Consider the following 16,631-nt stretch of genomic DNA (forward strand, 5'->3'; position numbering starts at 1 on the left):
GGTGGACGACGGTCTTTTCAGAGTTTTCAATTCTCTCTGAAGCTTCAAGTCACTCCTCTCATGTGAGGGGTGAGACTCTATTTATATTATTTTGAGTGTAATTAATGCATGAATATGAATCATTTTGATCAGACGGTCCGGAGAGCTTCCTCCGATAAGACCGCATTTAATGGACATTTGAGTGGCTTAACGAAGTCGGAATTGCACAATCTTAGGCTCGTTGGGTTCGTCTTGTTGAGATGCTCGATTCGACTATGAACTCGCTGAATTCGACATTTGTTTGATCTTTCAAATATGTCCGGAATCTTCCTAGAACGATTTAATCGCTTGATCTGGGTTTGATTTGACTCGGATTCGACTAACATTGATATCATTTGGTCATTCTCATCAAGTCAGTCAATTTAACTACAAATTTACTGAAATCGGAGCTCTGGATGACTTTTTATTCATATCTGAATATTCATTGCTCTAAAATTATATCAAGATTCATATCGGATGATGAAAATTTGTTGGTGGCGTATCAATACTTTTTAGAAAGATTTACATGTATGGCAATTGATTCTTATATATTTACATCTCTATGACCTAAGGTTCAATTTTAAATACATACTCCCTTACTAGTGCATGAAAAGGTGTAATTAATTTTTTTAAGGTTAAAATGTTAATAATTTGTATGTAATATGACAATTTTGGCGGTAAAATTAAAATTAAAAAAAATTAAATGTTGGATACGTACTCACTGGAATTATGGTATGCATATAAATGCCCCTAATTTATAATTAAATTTAAAATTACATATTTCTACTATTTTATGGATAAAAGAACTTAGAATTTAGTTCATTCATCCAACCATTTGCATAATACTCTCATTGTAATCTCGTGAACTCATACATAAATTGAATAATTTTAATATTAGTGGTGATTTTTATATGATAAATAATATTAATTTTGTTCTTTTTATGTGGATGTTATACAAATTAATATTAAAGCTATGTATAAATGCGTAAGAATTTTTTGGCTATGGATCAGATTCCACCGAACTATCTTTTTGAGATTGCAATACACAGCCATACACTATAATTTACTTGCAATTTACCATTTCATGAGAAAATATCTGCAAGAAAATCCATTAATTTAGCCCAAAAAAAGAAAAATTACATTAATAGCACCCAATTCTTATGGATTTTTCAATCTCACATCCAAAATTTAATTTTTAAATTGTACTTTACCTGTGAAAGAAATGGTGAATTTAACTATTAAAAGATCATAATGAGCGCTACTTTTCATGAAAGTTTTGATGTAAAATAGGTAAATATAAAAGTTTCGGAGTGCTAAGTATGTAGAAGCCCCCACCAAAAAAAACAATTACAAATAAAAAGAGATGTCCTTTGGCATTACCGATTCAGCAAAAGTCGAAAAGAAACACGAGAAATAAAAAGGAAAATAATACACCCGCACCCGTTGATCTTTGTGTAAGTGTTAGGGCGTCCCTTCGAAGCGACGCGTTGTATAGTCTGAAAATAGTGAAAAGTATGCTAGGGCCGCTACACCCGCGCCCGAGTCCGAGTGTAGTGTCAAATAAGCAAGGGTTCCCACATTACGGACGGATGCGGGTAAAGAAATTAGTCCATAAAACTAATGAAAGCCCTCACCAAAAGAAAACAATACAAATAAAAAGAGATATCCTTTGGTATTACCAATTCAGCAAAAGTCGAAAAGAAACACGAATAAAAAAGAAAATAATACATACTGTCAGTTATAACTTCCGAACTGGTGGACCCAAATAGCATTTGCAGAATAAGCCAAAACCCTAGTAAAGGTAAGCCTAGAAGTTCTCATGCAGCTGCACCGGCACCCTTGCCTTTCTTCCTTTGAATCTTCTTCATATAGAACTCCAGCTCCTTCCCTTCCAGAATGTAACTGCAGAAGGAAGCAAAACATATTAATTCTACGACAATGGAATCCAGGGGCAATTACAAACATACCCACCCAATTCCTGTATTTACATATATCTAACACTTCAACTTTATTTTTTACATTAATAAAAACTAACATCTTTCATGTCACATCAAAAAAATATCACCAACTTCAACTCCTAAAAAGTGAAAATGAACCTTTTTATGCGTAGGCAAGGTGGCATGCAGGTAAAAACTTGAAGTTCAGGGGTTGGATATGTAAATACATAGGAATTGAGTGGTCTGTATGTAAATCTTCTTCGAATCTTCTAATGATAAAGATGAGGAGTTACCCGTCGGCACGGCCACACTGGCCAGGGCGAGATGAGATAGAGGCAAGAAGACGCCCACCGCCAAACTGCTCCTCAATGTGGGCATCAAGCTTGCGGGTCTCCTGCCTTTTCTCCAGCTTCCTTTGGATGTGGCTGCTCTTCTTTACCTCGTCCTGCGCAGCTTCGCCCTCTTGTCCCTACAAACAACATAGAAACAAACAGAAAGGTGTGAGAGCAGAGTATGAGATAATATTTTTGAGGGGTATACCCCATTAATGTAGTTGATGTCGGAGGATCGGAGAGAGTTCTTAATTTAAATCCATGTGCTGATCATAATAAAGCATGGATTTAGCATATTAGAAAACAGTGAAGCGATGACTCTGCCTTCCTCACCAATTTATAAAAGAAAAATTTACACACATACAAAACAATTCTTTTGTAATTACATATCTAACACCTACACTTCAATTTTTACATATGCCCCCTGCCTTACCTATACATTTACAGGTGTATTTAACATTATTAATAGTTAAAATAGTGATATAAAATATTTCGGTGGTATAAATGTAAAAGATAAAATTTTGGTGTTAGATATGTAGATATATAACAATTGGATGGTATTTATGTAAATGCCTTTTCATAAAAAAGGGGGAAATTTGAGAGACACATTTTGTTCTTGTGTATTTATAATTGAGATGCTCGTGTGGCTATAAAAGAGTGGATGCAGTTTTTAAATCAAATGATGAATATATTAAGAAAATCGAAGGCAATATAACCTTCCTGTGTGGAATATCAACAATGAAAAAGTCGGTTCTAATTTATATATGAAAAGAGAGCAAATGATATAAAATTAGCAATGAGAACAGTGCGAAGGTTTCATGAAACTCCACATAACCTTCTTATGTTCAATATTTTATCCTAATACTATTGCAGACATTAGGAACATGATGTTTTAATTATAAATATATTTAGTTTCTTCGGAATGAGACTTGATTTTCTAATATGATGATTTGCTTTTTTTCTCATCCAAGATAGTTTTGCTAATATTATTGAATTATCAATAAACTACTCATTCATTTTTTATGAGCTGAGAAACTTAAAACATAACTTAAGCCGCGCTATATGCTCTGTGAGCTATTTGATATTAACAAATATGATATATCCATGTTAACATAATACACAATTAATAATGGAATTAAACATGTCAACTCATTACATGCAAAGAAAAAGCCACACGAGCTTTTCAACTTTTGCGCACCCCGCAATTGCAATAATTACCAACAATAAGAAAAGGATGATTGTCTCCTGGACATGTGTAATGTAGCAATTATATTAAAAAGAGAACAGAGATGAGGGATTGGAATAGCAAGAAACGATTGGCACTCCAATAATTCATGAATAACATTCCGATTCTACAATTATAGAAAAATCAAACCAAATGTGTAAGAAACCATCAGAAGTGGCATGTGGAGTGCCATATGATTGACTGCTGATATGCATCTAATCCTCTACACTGCTAGAATGATAACATCCTTCAAGGAATGAAAAATTATTAAATCTTAATAACTAAGAGGCCATTCGGGATCACTTCTATTTTTATTGTTTTTCGTTCAGTTTATGTTTTTATTTGAAACAACATTTTTAGTATGTTTGATTAAGATTTGACTGTTTTTTAAAACACCTAAAAGTTGTTTTAAGTGTTTTAAAAAACATGTTTATATGTTTTTAGAAATAAAAATTAAAAAAAACACACACTAAACAAGCACATTTTTTAAAACAAAAATAGAAATAAAAAACAGAACTGATCGCAAACAACCCCCAAGATTTTCATTTCATATGGATGGGGTAATTTTTAAACATCACACAATTTGTTGAAGTAAAGCATGCAGAGCATAAACAATAGAAAAAGCACTCAGCTAGGCCAACAATAACATAGAAATAAGTTCATAGAAAAATATTAAAAAAGAATGTGGTAAATAATCAAATCATAAATATATATACATATATATTGTTTCAAGAAATTCTTAACCTGATTCAATACAAAAATTTCCCAGTAATAATGTTCCTATCATGAATTCCAATGTAAGCCTCAGACTATTGTTTAAACATTGCATCAACAGACACATATTTTTCTTCTCCCCCTCATCGTCATCATCCTTAGCATATCCTATGTATTTGCTATTGCATCATAAAAATACAGTTATTCATGCTGAATGTTTTCTAAGTTATTAAACCTATTATTTGCAAATTATTTTAACCTGATTACCCATATCCTTCCAAATGCCCGATAATAAGTTTATCAACTCATCCAGCAATATATTTTCCACACATGTGCATATGTCAAACTCTGTACGTTCATTTTTAATCACTTTATCATTATAATAATACTATATTATCTTTAATATAATTATTCGTTGATTTTTCTTTCTAGTTTGAACATATTCATGTCATCATTCTCATTTTTTGTCTCACTCAACTTAAAAATTAATGAATTTTCTACAGCCCAAGATAATGATGAATGCAACATCGACAAATTAATTTCAACCAATAAAATTTGGATTTAAGTCTCCATATTCACTCTGAAAGTTATAACATCATTTATATGTTCATTCTTTTACATATTAAATTCCAAGAGTCTTAAAACCCATCACACCAAGACATAAAAATTTCTTCTAATAATACAATTCTTAATATCATGCCAACTAAAATTCATTCACACATACTCAGTCTCTATTCTACCAACTTTAAGGCCTCAATCTTCTAAACATTTCCTCCATTGTTCTAATTTATCATTGATTCAATGGATGTATCACCAAGTTCAATTATAACATCTACAAAAAACATACCCCAAAACAAGTAGCTTATATCATTCAAAAGAATCAACATACACAATACAAAGAAAGTGACGATTTTGTGTTGATCCTTTATATAAACCTAAAGTAATTGAAAATACTTTTGTCACTCCTCGCTAACTTTTAACAATACTCCATCTTAAATAAATGTAATATAATCAACATATTGTCAGCACAAACATTTATGCTTTATATCACATCAAATCAATTATTTTGATACTCAATCATACATCTTCTTAAGATTAATAAAAAGGATAGGAAGATGCTTTCTTTGCTCTCTATGTTTCTCATTTAATTCTCTTGATGAAAAGATTGTTTTCATATAATTTTTTCTAACATGAAAACAGCAAAGTTGATGTAACATTTTCAGGCCTAGATTCTATTAAGCGGTCCCATTACTTCATTGTTTGACTGATTCGCTTCATATATAGTTAGTGTGATCTTACACATTGTCTTTGTTCTTAAATGGTAATGTAATTATTTGAATTCCTCTTAATTTTTAAAGTTCTATTAAAAAATTATTAACCAATTCACAGCAATATCCTCTATAACTATTTAGAATTCAATAAATATCCCATATAATCCAAATGTCTTACCTTGCATCTCTTTCAAAGCCAATTTAACTTCATTTTTTTTCAAATTAATCTATATTGTACATCATGCTCATCCAAATTTTTTTTCCCCTTAAAACACTCACTAATATCTTTATTTCTAACCAAGATCCTATAATCTTCATTTTTAATATATATAACTTGATCAAATTTTCTAAATCCCTTATCTAATATCTTGGCGATTCTATATATCTCTTTTTCTCCATCATATTCATTTTATCAAATAAATCATAGAAGTTATGATGTTTGCTTTGATCATTACCCCTCTACAAGAATCCTAATTTTCTTTCACTAATTAGGCTACAATAGCATTCAGCTTGTTTCATTTTCTAAAATCGCATTACTTTTTCTTAAGAATTATGTGTCACTCCCCACTTCACCCAGCCTATTTATCCACGTATGATCCATTTCTAATTTCTTCTAAAACTTCTACAAAAATCCTCATAATGAAACTAGTCATTTTATCCCATGAATTCTAAATTGACTATTGGTAAACTATCTCAAGAGCTTCTCACATTTCAAATTGCAGCACCTCATCCTACACATATAATTAGCTCCTGATAGAATAGCTTTCTCACTTGACAAGAAAACAATAAACTTGTATTTCAATCGACTACAAAATACTAGCCTAACAGTCACTAGCATATTAGTGATAGAAAAAAAAAAGAAAACTCTAATTTATTCATTATACTACAGCAATACTGAATAGCTTTACCAATTTCATGTAACAAAATTGCATTTGGTGATCCCTTTCACAAATAATCTACGTATCAGGAAATATATAAATGAAACGGTTAAACATCATCCACTATTGAATTATTCATTGTGTTAAAAGGTACAAAACATAAACCGACAAATAAAAAAAAAACTTAAAAGACATAACTTCCCTTTTTTATTTGTAATACTGAAATCCGCTAAAACAAAAAACTTAAAATGTAAAAGAGAAGCTAAAAAAATTCAAAATAATACAATTAAAGAGAATTAGTTAGTGAGATTCTTCAAGCAAAACAAGCTCATGAGCATGTTAAGTAAGCTTCACAAAGTTCGCAATGCAAGACAAAAGTGACTAGGAAATTAAAAATTGAACAACGATAACATGCCTGGCCTAGTTATACTGGTTTGAAACAACATTAGCTCAAATAATTAAATGAATGGCAACAAAAAATCATTGATGCTCAGAATTACACAACTTATTCGCTTATTAACTAAAGTCTCAAAACCAAGATTTTCTTCCTCGCAAACAATTTTACTTATCCATTAAGCTAGAAGTAAAACTATACTTGTAAATGGTGAAAAAAACATCAATAGTGCAAATGGATTGGTAAGCTCAGTGAATGCTTGTAGAAGCTCTTGCGTGAGATTTGCGGGTTGGGCAGAGTTAAGGCCAAGGGAGAGGGAGGCCTAAACAAACAAGATGGGGGAGTATCAAGGTTGATATTGAGAGAGAGAGGTTGAAATCCCGGATGCATATCCAATTTAATTCATAAATCAAAACACAAACCAAAAACTTAATTAAATTAAAATTAAATTAACAAATAATATATGCATACTATTAAAGTTAATTTCAAGCCCTAATCAAATATAGCATGCCACGGGAGTAATACACTATTACCCATAAATAGCTTATATTGCTTTAACCACCCATGCTGCGCTATGCAAATGGCACCAAAGGAGCACCAAATCGCACCATGGCACATGCCATTCAATGAAAGTCATGTATGAGTAAAACTGTAAATTAGCAAGGATGGATTGATATATGGCAATAAAATAGACACATGATGAGGCATTAAGATATAAAAAATGGTCTAAATGGTTTGGGCATCTATGGGGAAGGGTAAAAATGCACCATTAAATTAGTTAAAATAAATTTGGAATGATTAAGAAAACTAGAGTGTAGATAAAAAATTACATGAGTACAAGAATATGAGCTATGAAAAACTAAAAAACTTAAATAAATATAGTTATCAACTCATGCAGCAACTCAACCGACAACATGAACGTATCAACCAGTTGAAATAGAGGAAACAATGATGATAATAACGCCAAATTAGACCATGGAACCCTTCACCATATAAAATGTCAAATACACGAGTCAAAGCTTGGGCTCCACATGATAGCCATACTAGCAATAAATTAAATAATTATGTGAAAGAACTCTCACCTTTGGGAATTGCATGAATTAAGTGTGTAATTTTTACATCTTAAGCCATGAAACACCAAACATGACCTAAGCCACAATATTTCCTTTCAAGCGTTTGCAATTAAAGAAAAAAATAAAATTATGAAATCACAATCTATGGGAATATCTTTTGTGTGATTCTCGCAGCCAGCAAAAAAAAAAAAGCAATAGACTTGCAATGTCCACTAAAAGAGTTTCAAAATGAAATAAAAGTAATGCTATATAGCCTAATCACTGTACACGCCTAAATCATTTAACAATATAAAATTCAAAAAAATACTTTGATAAAGAGCTTAAACGGACCTTTGACAAAACAAACCAACCTGACAAAACACACAAAAGATGAAACTTTTTAAGAATTCAACAAACAAAGAAGCAACATTTTGCAAAAGAATTCTGCGGGAAAAAAACATAAAAGAGCATTTATGCAAAGAGGGGAAGAAAGATAATGTGACTTAAAAAGAAACATGAAGGAGATTCCACCTCAGTCGCATCCTTCTTGGTTGCAGCGGCGGCCTTCTTCTTCCTCCCAAGCTCAACCCCATAGTGCTGGAGGTACCACTGCTTGAAAGGGGTAGCATCAACCTGCACGATAGCACTCTTCACTAGAGTCTGCGTCCTCACGAGCTCATTGTTCGAGGCATTATAAACCACGTCGAGGATTCTAGTTTTGCGGGTGATAGCTTCGCTCCCCCATGAGTAATTTCCAGTATCCAAGCGAAGAGCTCTCCACTTGACGTTGCCTCCTCGAACTCGAACCCTCCTCACCGTCTTGTTGCTGGAAAGTTTGGTGTTGGCTGGCTGCCGACCCAGCTCGTACCTTAATTAGTTCAAAAGACAAACTCTTAATCAAGATCTATATAAAATCACGCTCACGGGGTTGAAGGAGCATAATTCATATACAAATTCTAAAAAAAAACACCGCCTAGCTCTGTTGATCCTCTTCACATATAGAATCAACCAATTTAACTATGAAATTGTTCAATTAAACAAAATATTTGATATAGAGTTGAAACTATGAAAAACCAACGGATTGGTAGGTCCCCATATCAAGAATTTTTTGGATGAGATGAAAAAAATATGAGTGGACGATACTTACTTTCTCTTCTTCCTCCAGGCCTTCTTCTTGCCGCCCGTAGCACGCCTCTTATGCAAGGAATCCCGAGAGATACCTGGTATACAAAGAAGAATACGCCGTGACTGAGAATTGAGCAGGCAGATCGAAAAGTTTTGAAGTCAAGGATGGATCATTACCCATTGTGACAAACCGAAAGAAATGACGACGCTTGCCTCTGCACTCCTAGGCCACCCGACCGCCTCCGTGCCTCTCTTACCCGCTCGTGAGCTACGCAGGATGAAACCCTAGGATCTATTTAAAGGCCCAAAGTTTGTGTGATCTATGATACGACAATTTGGAATAAGCAACTATATTATTACATATATTGGAAATGGCATCCTTTATTTTACATTTTTCTTCGTATTTTTGCATTAAATCATTACAGCACGTACATAAATTATAAAAATTGCGTTTGCCAATGATCATTTATTTTTTAACAAAAATTTATTCCTAAATTTGTAATAAATTTATAAATATGTTTTTTTTTTTTTTTGTATCTATACTATAAAATTAAATTTTAACTTTATTTAATTTCCATCAAAACATTTATTTAATTAAGTTATTATGATTTCTAGTAAATAATTTTAACACTTCATTTAAACCTTACATTTATTTAAGAAAGCTTTGGTCAACAACGAAACGAGTGCATTATATACTATTTACAGAGATTTAAAAATTCAAATATATGATCGAAAGAAAAATAAATGTGTTGTAAAATTCTAATGCATTTGAAATTCTCTTTCTAGTCAATGTATTTGAAATTCTTTGTATTTGGCCGAATTTCAAATACATTATTTTGTCTAAAGTGATACAACTGCCTACAACTGCCGTTATTCGACAACTACCACCTTTGACATCGGTCGTCTGCTAATTGTCGCCCCAAATGTGATTTGTTATTCATTGCCCCCACTATGTAGCAGTTATCGCCACTTGCCCCCCGGCCACCAACACTATCACCGATAGCCCCTGAGGCCAGCCCGCAGTGGTTGCTTGCCACCGCCAACCGCCGTCGCCACCATCCCCTCCCTCTGTTGTCGACTTTAACATATTTATCTTCCATTAAATTTAATTTTCTTTAAACGAAAAAATAAAATTCAAAATCCGATATTTATTTTACATTTAAACTAGTAACTAAAATTTAGCAAATACAATACATTACGTTGACAGTTTTTCCTTTTTCAACAAATCAACAAACCCCTTGTCAAAAAAAAAAAGAATTAATTGTAAAAATGGCAATTTAATTTGTCATTCATATTGGGGAGTAAAAATGCTGAGCTACATGTTAATGGAAGTTGAAGTAGAAGCATCCTTCAGTTCAATCTTCAAAAGACATTCGTTAGAGTATTGGTCTAAGATGCACAAGAGGTGGATTTTAGCCGACAATCCTTGTAGCAAGTAATAAATTTACTGGGCAAGGTTTGAGATATTGGCAAAAGATGATTGATTGTTGAAAGAAATTTGTATAAATATTTTCTTCTTCTTTCTTCTATCTACTTACACTTCTTCTTTTTGTCTCTTATAAACTTTCCTTTTCTCGAGTGCCATTATTAAGTAATCAATGATGTCAACCTCTACTTGGTTAGTAACTTCCTCCATAATAACTCGTTCCAAGTTGATCATATTTAGGCGGACTTCTAATGCAGAAACATCATCTTGGGATGTGAAAATGAATATTTTTATTGAAGCCAAATTGGTTGTGAAAGTTGACTCGTTGGGTGCAATAAGGGTGTCATGATTTGTGAAGGTGAAATGATGTTGAAGTATCTTTACAGAAGGGATTAAAGGAGTGGAGGACTAACATGAGAAATGAATCCTAAATCCATGCAATCTACACCTTCATACAACATTTTTATAGTAAGAGAAGTAGGCCTTCCATCATTTGAAAACTAAAGGGATGGGTCAATTATGAATACATATGAAGTTGCATAGTTGGCTCCATGTGGGGTTGGTAGACATGATGACTAGTAACTTATACGTTATAACTATGCATAATCATATATACTACAATCTGACGAGTTTTTCCTTTATTTGTTTTTTTTAATACATCCAAAACAAATTAGTAGTCAAGCATAAAAGGACGGTTAATTATCATGAGAATGTTCATAAGGAATACAAATATTGTAAAGTTTATTGAAGTAGGGAGAGAATTATTTGATGAATAAATACAGAGGCTAAGAAGCACGAGAGACTAAAAGTTAAGGAAACTAAATATTCTTTAAATGATAAATTATTTGATTAGAATGATAATTTCTTATCCCTGATGATGAAACAAATGGAAAAGCCATGACAAGAGCTCAAGTATGTATGTAAGGAAGGAAGCCCCTGAATCCAATATCTAGTCATAATTTTGCATTAACTCCCGACGACAGCCCCTGAATCCAATATCTAGTCATAATTTTGCATGAACTCCCGACGGCAAAATGTATGGAAGGAAGCCCCTGAATCCAATATCCAGTCATCAAAAGAACAGTGAACTGCCAAAAATAATGCATTATGTATTTCTTCAGTTACAAGATTAGCATCATCATTCTTCTTCTTCTTAGGATTCCTACAGTTCCTTTTTATGTGGCCAGCCTTGCCACAATTCCAACAGGTTGTCTGCTGACCAGACTTTGATTTTGATCTTCCTTTGTTTGAGTTCTTGTCATGTGATTCCCCTCTTCTTTTCATGTGATTCCCCTCAGGAATCAACATTCAGCGCCGAACTTGAACACGAGGCTTCGTCAGAATCCTTCCTATGATCTCGTCATAATCTTTCCTGCGCACCTCCTCAGCCAAAATCAAATAACGAATATCATAACATTTCATTTTAGATTTACATGCAAAACTACTAACAACCATCCTTATGACTTCCCAAATATTTGGCACGATGCCAACAATATCAGATCACGTATCTCATCATCAAAATCAATTTCAACAGACGATAATTGATTTGTGACAGTGTTGAAATCATTTAGATGTTGAACAACGGACACACCTTCCGTCATCTTCATGTTGAATAATTTTTTCATCAGATGCACCTTGTTATTCGTCGATGGCTTTTCATACATACCTGATAAAGCCGCCATGAGATCTGCAGTAGTTCTCTCCTTGATGATGTTGTGGGCAACCGATCTCGACAGGGTTAATCGTATAACCCGCAAAACCTGTTGATCCAACAGATTCCATTCCGCCTTGCCCATAACCCCCAGAACCTGTTGATCCAACAGATTCCATTCCGTCTTGCCCAACTTTTCTGGCCGCTTTCCCAGTAATGGAAGATGAAGTTTCTTCCCATAGAGGTAGTCATCTATCTGCATCCTCCAGTAAGCAAAATATATGTCATTGAACTTCTCGATCCTCGATGTCATCGCTTCGTCTCTGCCGATTGTTCTTCCTTAGATTTGAACTCAAGGCTCTGATTCGAGTTGTTGTGAAAAACGACGGCAATAAAGTGAAAAATAGAACGAGCAAAATTGCACACAGAAAAAACACCAGAGCGACACACAGATTTACGTGGTTCGGCAAATTTGCCTACGTCCACAGGGCTGCGGAGGATTTTACTACTTCGAAGAATTACATTGTCGAACGCCTCAATGTTTACAAAAAAATCTCTATTTTCTTCTCTCCCTTCCTCTCTCTTACTCTCTCTTCCTCTCTTTCTCTTAGCTCTCTCTTCCTCTCTTTCTCTTAGCCCTCAAGATGACTTGACTTGGCCTTGCTTGGCTTTCGTTTCCTTTAAACCAAAAGAGACTATTTATAGAAAATATGAGAGCGGTAAGTGAGAGGTAGGTGAGCGGTAGGTGGGTGTGGTAGGTGAGCGTTAGGAGACATACTTAATTAAGAAGCTAATTAAATTTGGTGGACTGGGTCTCCACATTACCCAACAGGTCTAAGATGCACAAGAGGTGGATTTTAGACGACAATCCTTGTAGCAAGTAATAAATTTACTGGGCAAGGTTTGAGATATTGGCAAAAGATGATTGATTGTTGAAAGAAATTTGTATAAATATTTTCTTCTTCTTTCTTCTATCTACTTACACTTCTTCTTTTTCTCTCTTATAAACTTTACTTTTCTTGATTGCCATTATTAAGTAATCAATGATGTCAACCTGTACTTGGTTAGTAACTTCCTCCATAATAACACGTTCCAAGATGATCATATTTAGGCGGAGTTCTAAGGCAGAAACATCATCTTGGGATGTGAAAATGAATATTATTATTGAAGCCAAATTGGTTATGAAAGTTGACTCGTTGGGTTCAATAAGGGTGTCATGATTTGTGAAGGTGAAATGATGTTGAAGTATCTTTACAGAAGGGATTAAAGGTGTGGAGGACTAACATGAGAAATGAATCCTAAATCCATGCGATCAACACATTCAAACAAGATCTTTATAGTAAGAAAAATAGGCCTTCCATCATTTGAAAACTAAAGGGATGGGTCAATTATGAATACATATGAAGTGGCTTAGTTGGCTCCATGTGGGGTTGGTAGACATGATGACTAGTAACTTATACGTTATAGCTATGCATAATCATTTATACTACAATGTGACAAGTTTTTCCTTTATTTGTTTTTTTTAATACATCCAAAACAAATTAGTAGTCAAGCATAAAAGGACGGTTAATTATCATGAGAATGTTCATAAGGAATACAAATATTGTAAAGTTTATTGAAGTAGGGAGAGAATTATTTGATGAATAAATACAGAGGCTAAGAAGCACGAGAGACTAAAAGTTAAGGAAACTAAGTATTCTTTAGATGATGAATTATTTGATTAGAATGATAATTTCTTATCCCTGATGATGAAACAAATAGAGAAGCCATGACAAGAGCTCAAGAATACGTCGAAGAGTCATGAATGTTTTAGCTCCAAATTTTATATACTCTCTAAAATTGTGAGCAATATTAGCAGAAGGAAAATGAATTGTATAGTATCATAAATAATTTTGAGTCACTATAGTGGTGTTTAAGTTAAACAAGAAGAATATCACATTCGAAATAAAGAACTATGGTGCTTGTTTATTCAAAATTGAGGTTTTATTAAGCATATATTGAGATTATAAAGATTATTTGAAGGCAAATTTAGCTCAAACTTTTGATGAAATAAGTTAATAAAAAAATATATCAACTATTATTAAAACTAAATCTTTAAGATACATTACCATTTAATCACTAATTGGTTAAACATTTTGGTGGGACAACTCATCCTAACATTAAAGTAAGTTGAATTATTCCAATTATTTTCAATTATAGATGAATATAATTATCGTTTTAGCGTTTGCACGAGGATTCAGCACAAACTCAGATGAAAGAGAAACAACCTGGGATGACACCATAAGTTTTTATGTGGAAAACCCGTAAAATGAAAAAAACCACGAGACCTGACTTAGTTATAAAACTCCATTATAAGTTTATGATTACATAGGAGCCTTGTCCCACAGACGAGAAAGTATTACTAGATTTTCTAAGTTACAATGTAGACTGAAGACGTTTGGTCAACGGTAGTCGTCGGTGATCGGCGGCGGTCGACGGAGGTCGGCATTGGTGGCTGACTATCGGTGGTGGTCGACGACAATCGACAATGGTAGGAAAGTTGTTGGACTTGAGCTCCTAAAGTTTTCTCTCCAGCCCCCTCTCATGTGAGGGGTGAGACTCTATTTATAGTGTTCTGGGTGCAATTAATGCAAAAATATGAATCATTTTGATCGGACGGTCTGGAGAGTTTCCCTCAATCAAATGGTGTTTGATGAACATCTGAGTGCCTTAACGATGTCAGAATTGAGCAATCTTTGCTTGTTGGATTTTACTTGTCGAGACGCTCAATTCGACTATGAACTCACTATGTGTTTGGAAATCTTCTAAGAGTGATTTAATGATTTGATATGGACTTGATCTGACTCGGATTGGACTAACTTTGATATCATTAGGTTCGTCTCATCGAGTCGGTCAGTTTAACTATAAGTTTGCTGAAATCGGAGCTCTGAATAACTTTTTATCAAGATTTTAATATTTCTTATTTAAAATATTGCCTCGAGATTCTTGTTGGATGATGAAAAATTTGTTGGTGACCTACCAATACTCAAGATAGCGATAATTTGAATGGGTAGGTGAGTAATAATACATTCTTAAATATTAACTTATTATTTTGATTTATTTTAAGGAGTCTCATGATTTACACTCAACACGTGGCTTATAATTGTACATTTGATGAAATAAAATATAGTTTTTATTTTTCTTGTTCATATAATGCTTCCATTTTAATATATATGAATCACTTTTAGGTCTTCAACTTTAAAGCAATGATTTTAAGAGACTTCTAAGTCTTCAACTCTAGTCCTCATATATTCTGAAGTATTATGGTGATGCATTTTATTTGATTTTAGTAATCATATAATACATTATTGACAAGTAGAAGACATTAATTTGTTAAAATTTCATGAAAGATATTCAGTTTAAACTAGTAAAAATTATTAAGTAGATAACCATTAATTTAAAATTCTACCAAATAACTTAAAAAAAATTATTTATTAAAAAAATGATGATTATTGATTGAGCCATAGCTTGTTTTTAGTAAAAGTTGACAAATTTATCTTTATATATATATAAGAGCAACTCGTGGCTCCTTACATGTTAATATAAGATGAAAATACAAAAAGAGGGAGGGAAGGAGGATCCCCATCCAAAAACAAAAAATACATTAAAATCCTAAGGGTTCTTCATTCCGCATATATATATATATATATCTGTGTGTGTGTGGGCGCGCGGGTGAGTTTGTGTTGGTGACTTAATATTAATTATGATATTATTATTAGCTTCATGAAAAATATTTAGGGGCATTACATTTCTAACAATCAAACTTTTATATTTACAAACATGCCACTCAAACCTTTGACATCACATCAAAAACACTTTATTATTAAATTTTTAAAAGTGAAATGAGTCTTTTGTGGTATGTATGATAATTTTCCCCTTTTTTAATAAATATCATGTTTAATTTAATATTGGAGAGATTTTGTCAAGTATAAACCAACCTTATGTGGGTTTTAGCTTGCCAATAAAGATTAGCCTTACATTTATTTACTAATCTTAAATTGTGAGTTTATAAATCACTAATGATAATTTGTATACCATTTGCTTAACTAGATCAATATGAAATTCGATAATATATTCCTTCAATTGTGATATAAATTATCATCATAACTAGTGGGCTATTTTTTTGTTGGGTATAAACCATAGATATTGGAATATTTCTAGCTAAATGACCAGATACGTCCTTTGAAGAATAATATGGTACCCCAAGAGATATAAATATTACCTTTAGATTTATGGGTGTGTGAAAACCAAAGGTTTTTCAAATATCTTACAGTTATAATATATAGCTTATTTTATCTTAGGTTCTGATGTCTCTACAAATATAAGCCATTGTTGTAAACTATATCTCGTGAGTTATGGCCCCCGAGAATACTCTCGATTAAATTATTGTCTTTTATTGTGCATGATTATATGGTAAGTGTCTTGAAGATTCATGTTTTAGAGCTCGGGTCAACGAATGGGTTTTAAAATCTTTAATCGGAATTGAAAGGTTATGATTATAAGACTAGTGACAACGTATCATGAAAAGGTCTAGGACATGGGTTAAACAACCATGAGAAGAAGATACAC

The 16,631-nt window shown here is 33.0% G+C and overlaps 1 protein-coding gene across 1 annotated transcript; it reads right to left on the reverse strand.

Annotated features, from left to right (window-relative positions):
* Positions 1–1,661: 1,661 nt before the first annotated feature.
* LOC110019072 (40S ribosomal protein S8) lies at positions 1,662–9,229 on the reverse strand. Its single transcript, XM_020716611.1, has 5 exons — positions 9,124–9,229; positions 8,969–9,041; positions 8,353–8,689; positions 2,249–2,424; positions 1,662–1,920 (listed from the first exon to the last, which is right to left on the reverse strand). Exons 1-5 carry the CDS (start codon positions 9,125–9,127, stop codon positions 1,836–1,838), a joined length of 675 nt encoding a protein of 224 aa, XP_020572270.1. The 5' UTR covers positions 9,128–9,229; the 3' UTR covers positions 1,662–1,835.
* Between the last annotated feature and the right edge of the window lie 7,402 nt (positions 9,230–16,631).

Source organism: Phalaenopsis equestris, unplaced genomic scaffold (genome assembly GCF_001263595.1).
Source record: "Phalaenopsis equestris unplaced genomic scaffold, ASM126359v1 Scaffold000044, whole genome shotgun sequence".
Taxonomy (NCBI): domain Eukaryota; kingdom Viridiplantae; phylum Streptophyta; class Magnoliopsida; order Asparagales; family Orchidaceae; genus Phalaenopsis; species Phalaenopsis equestris.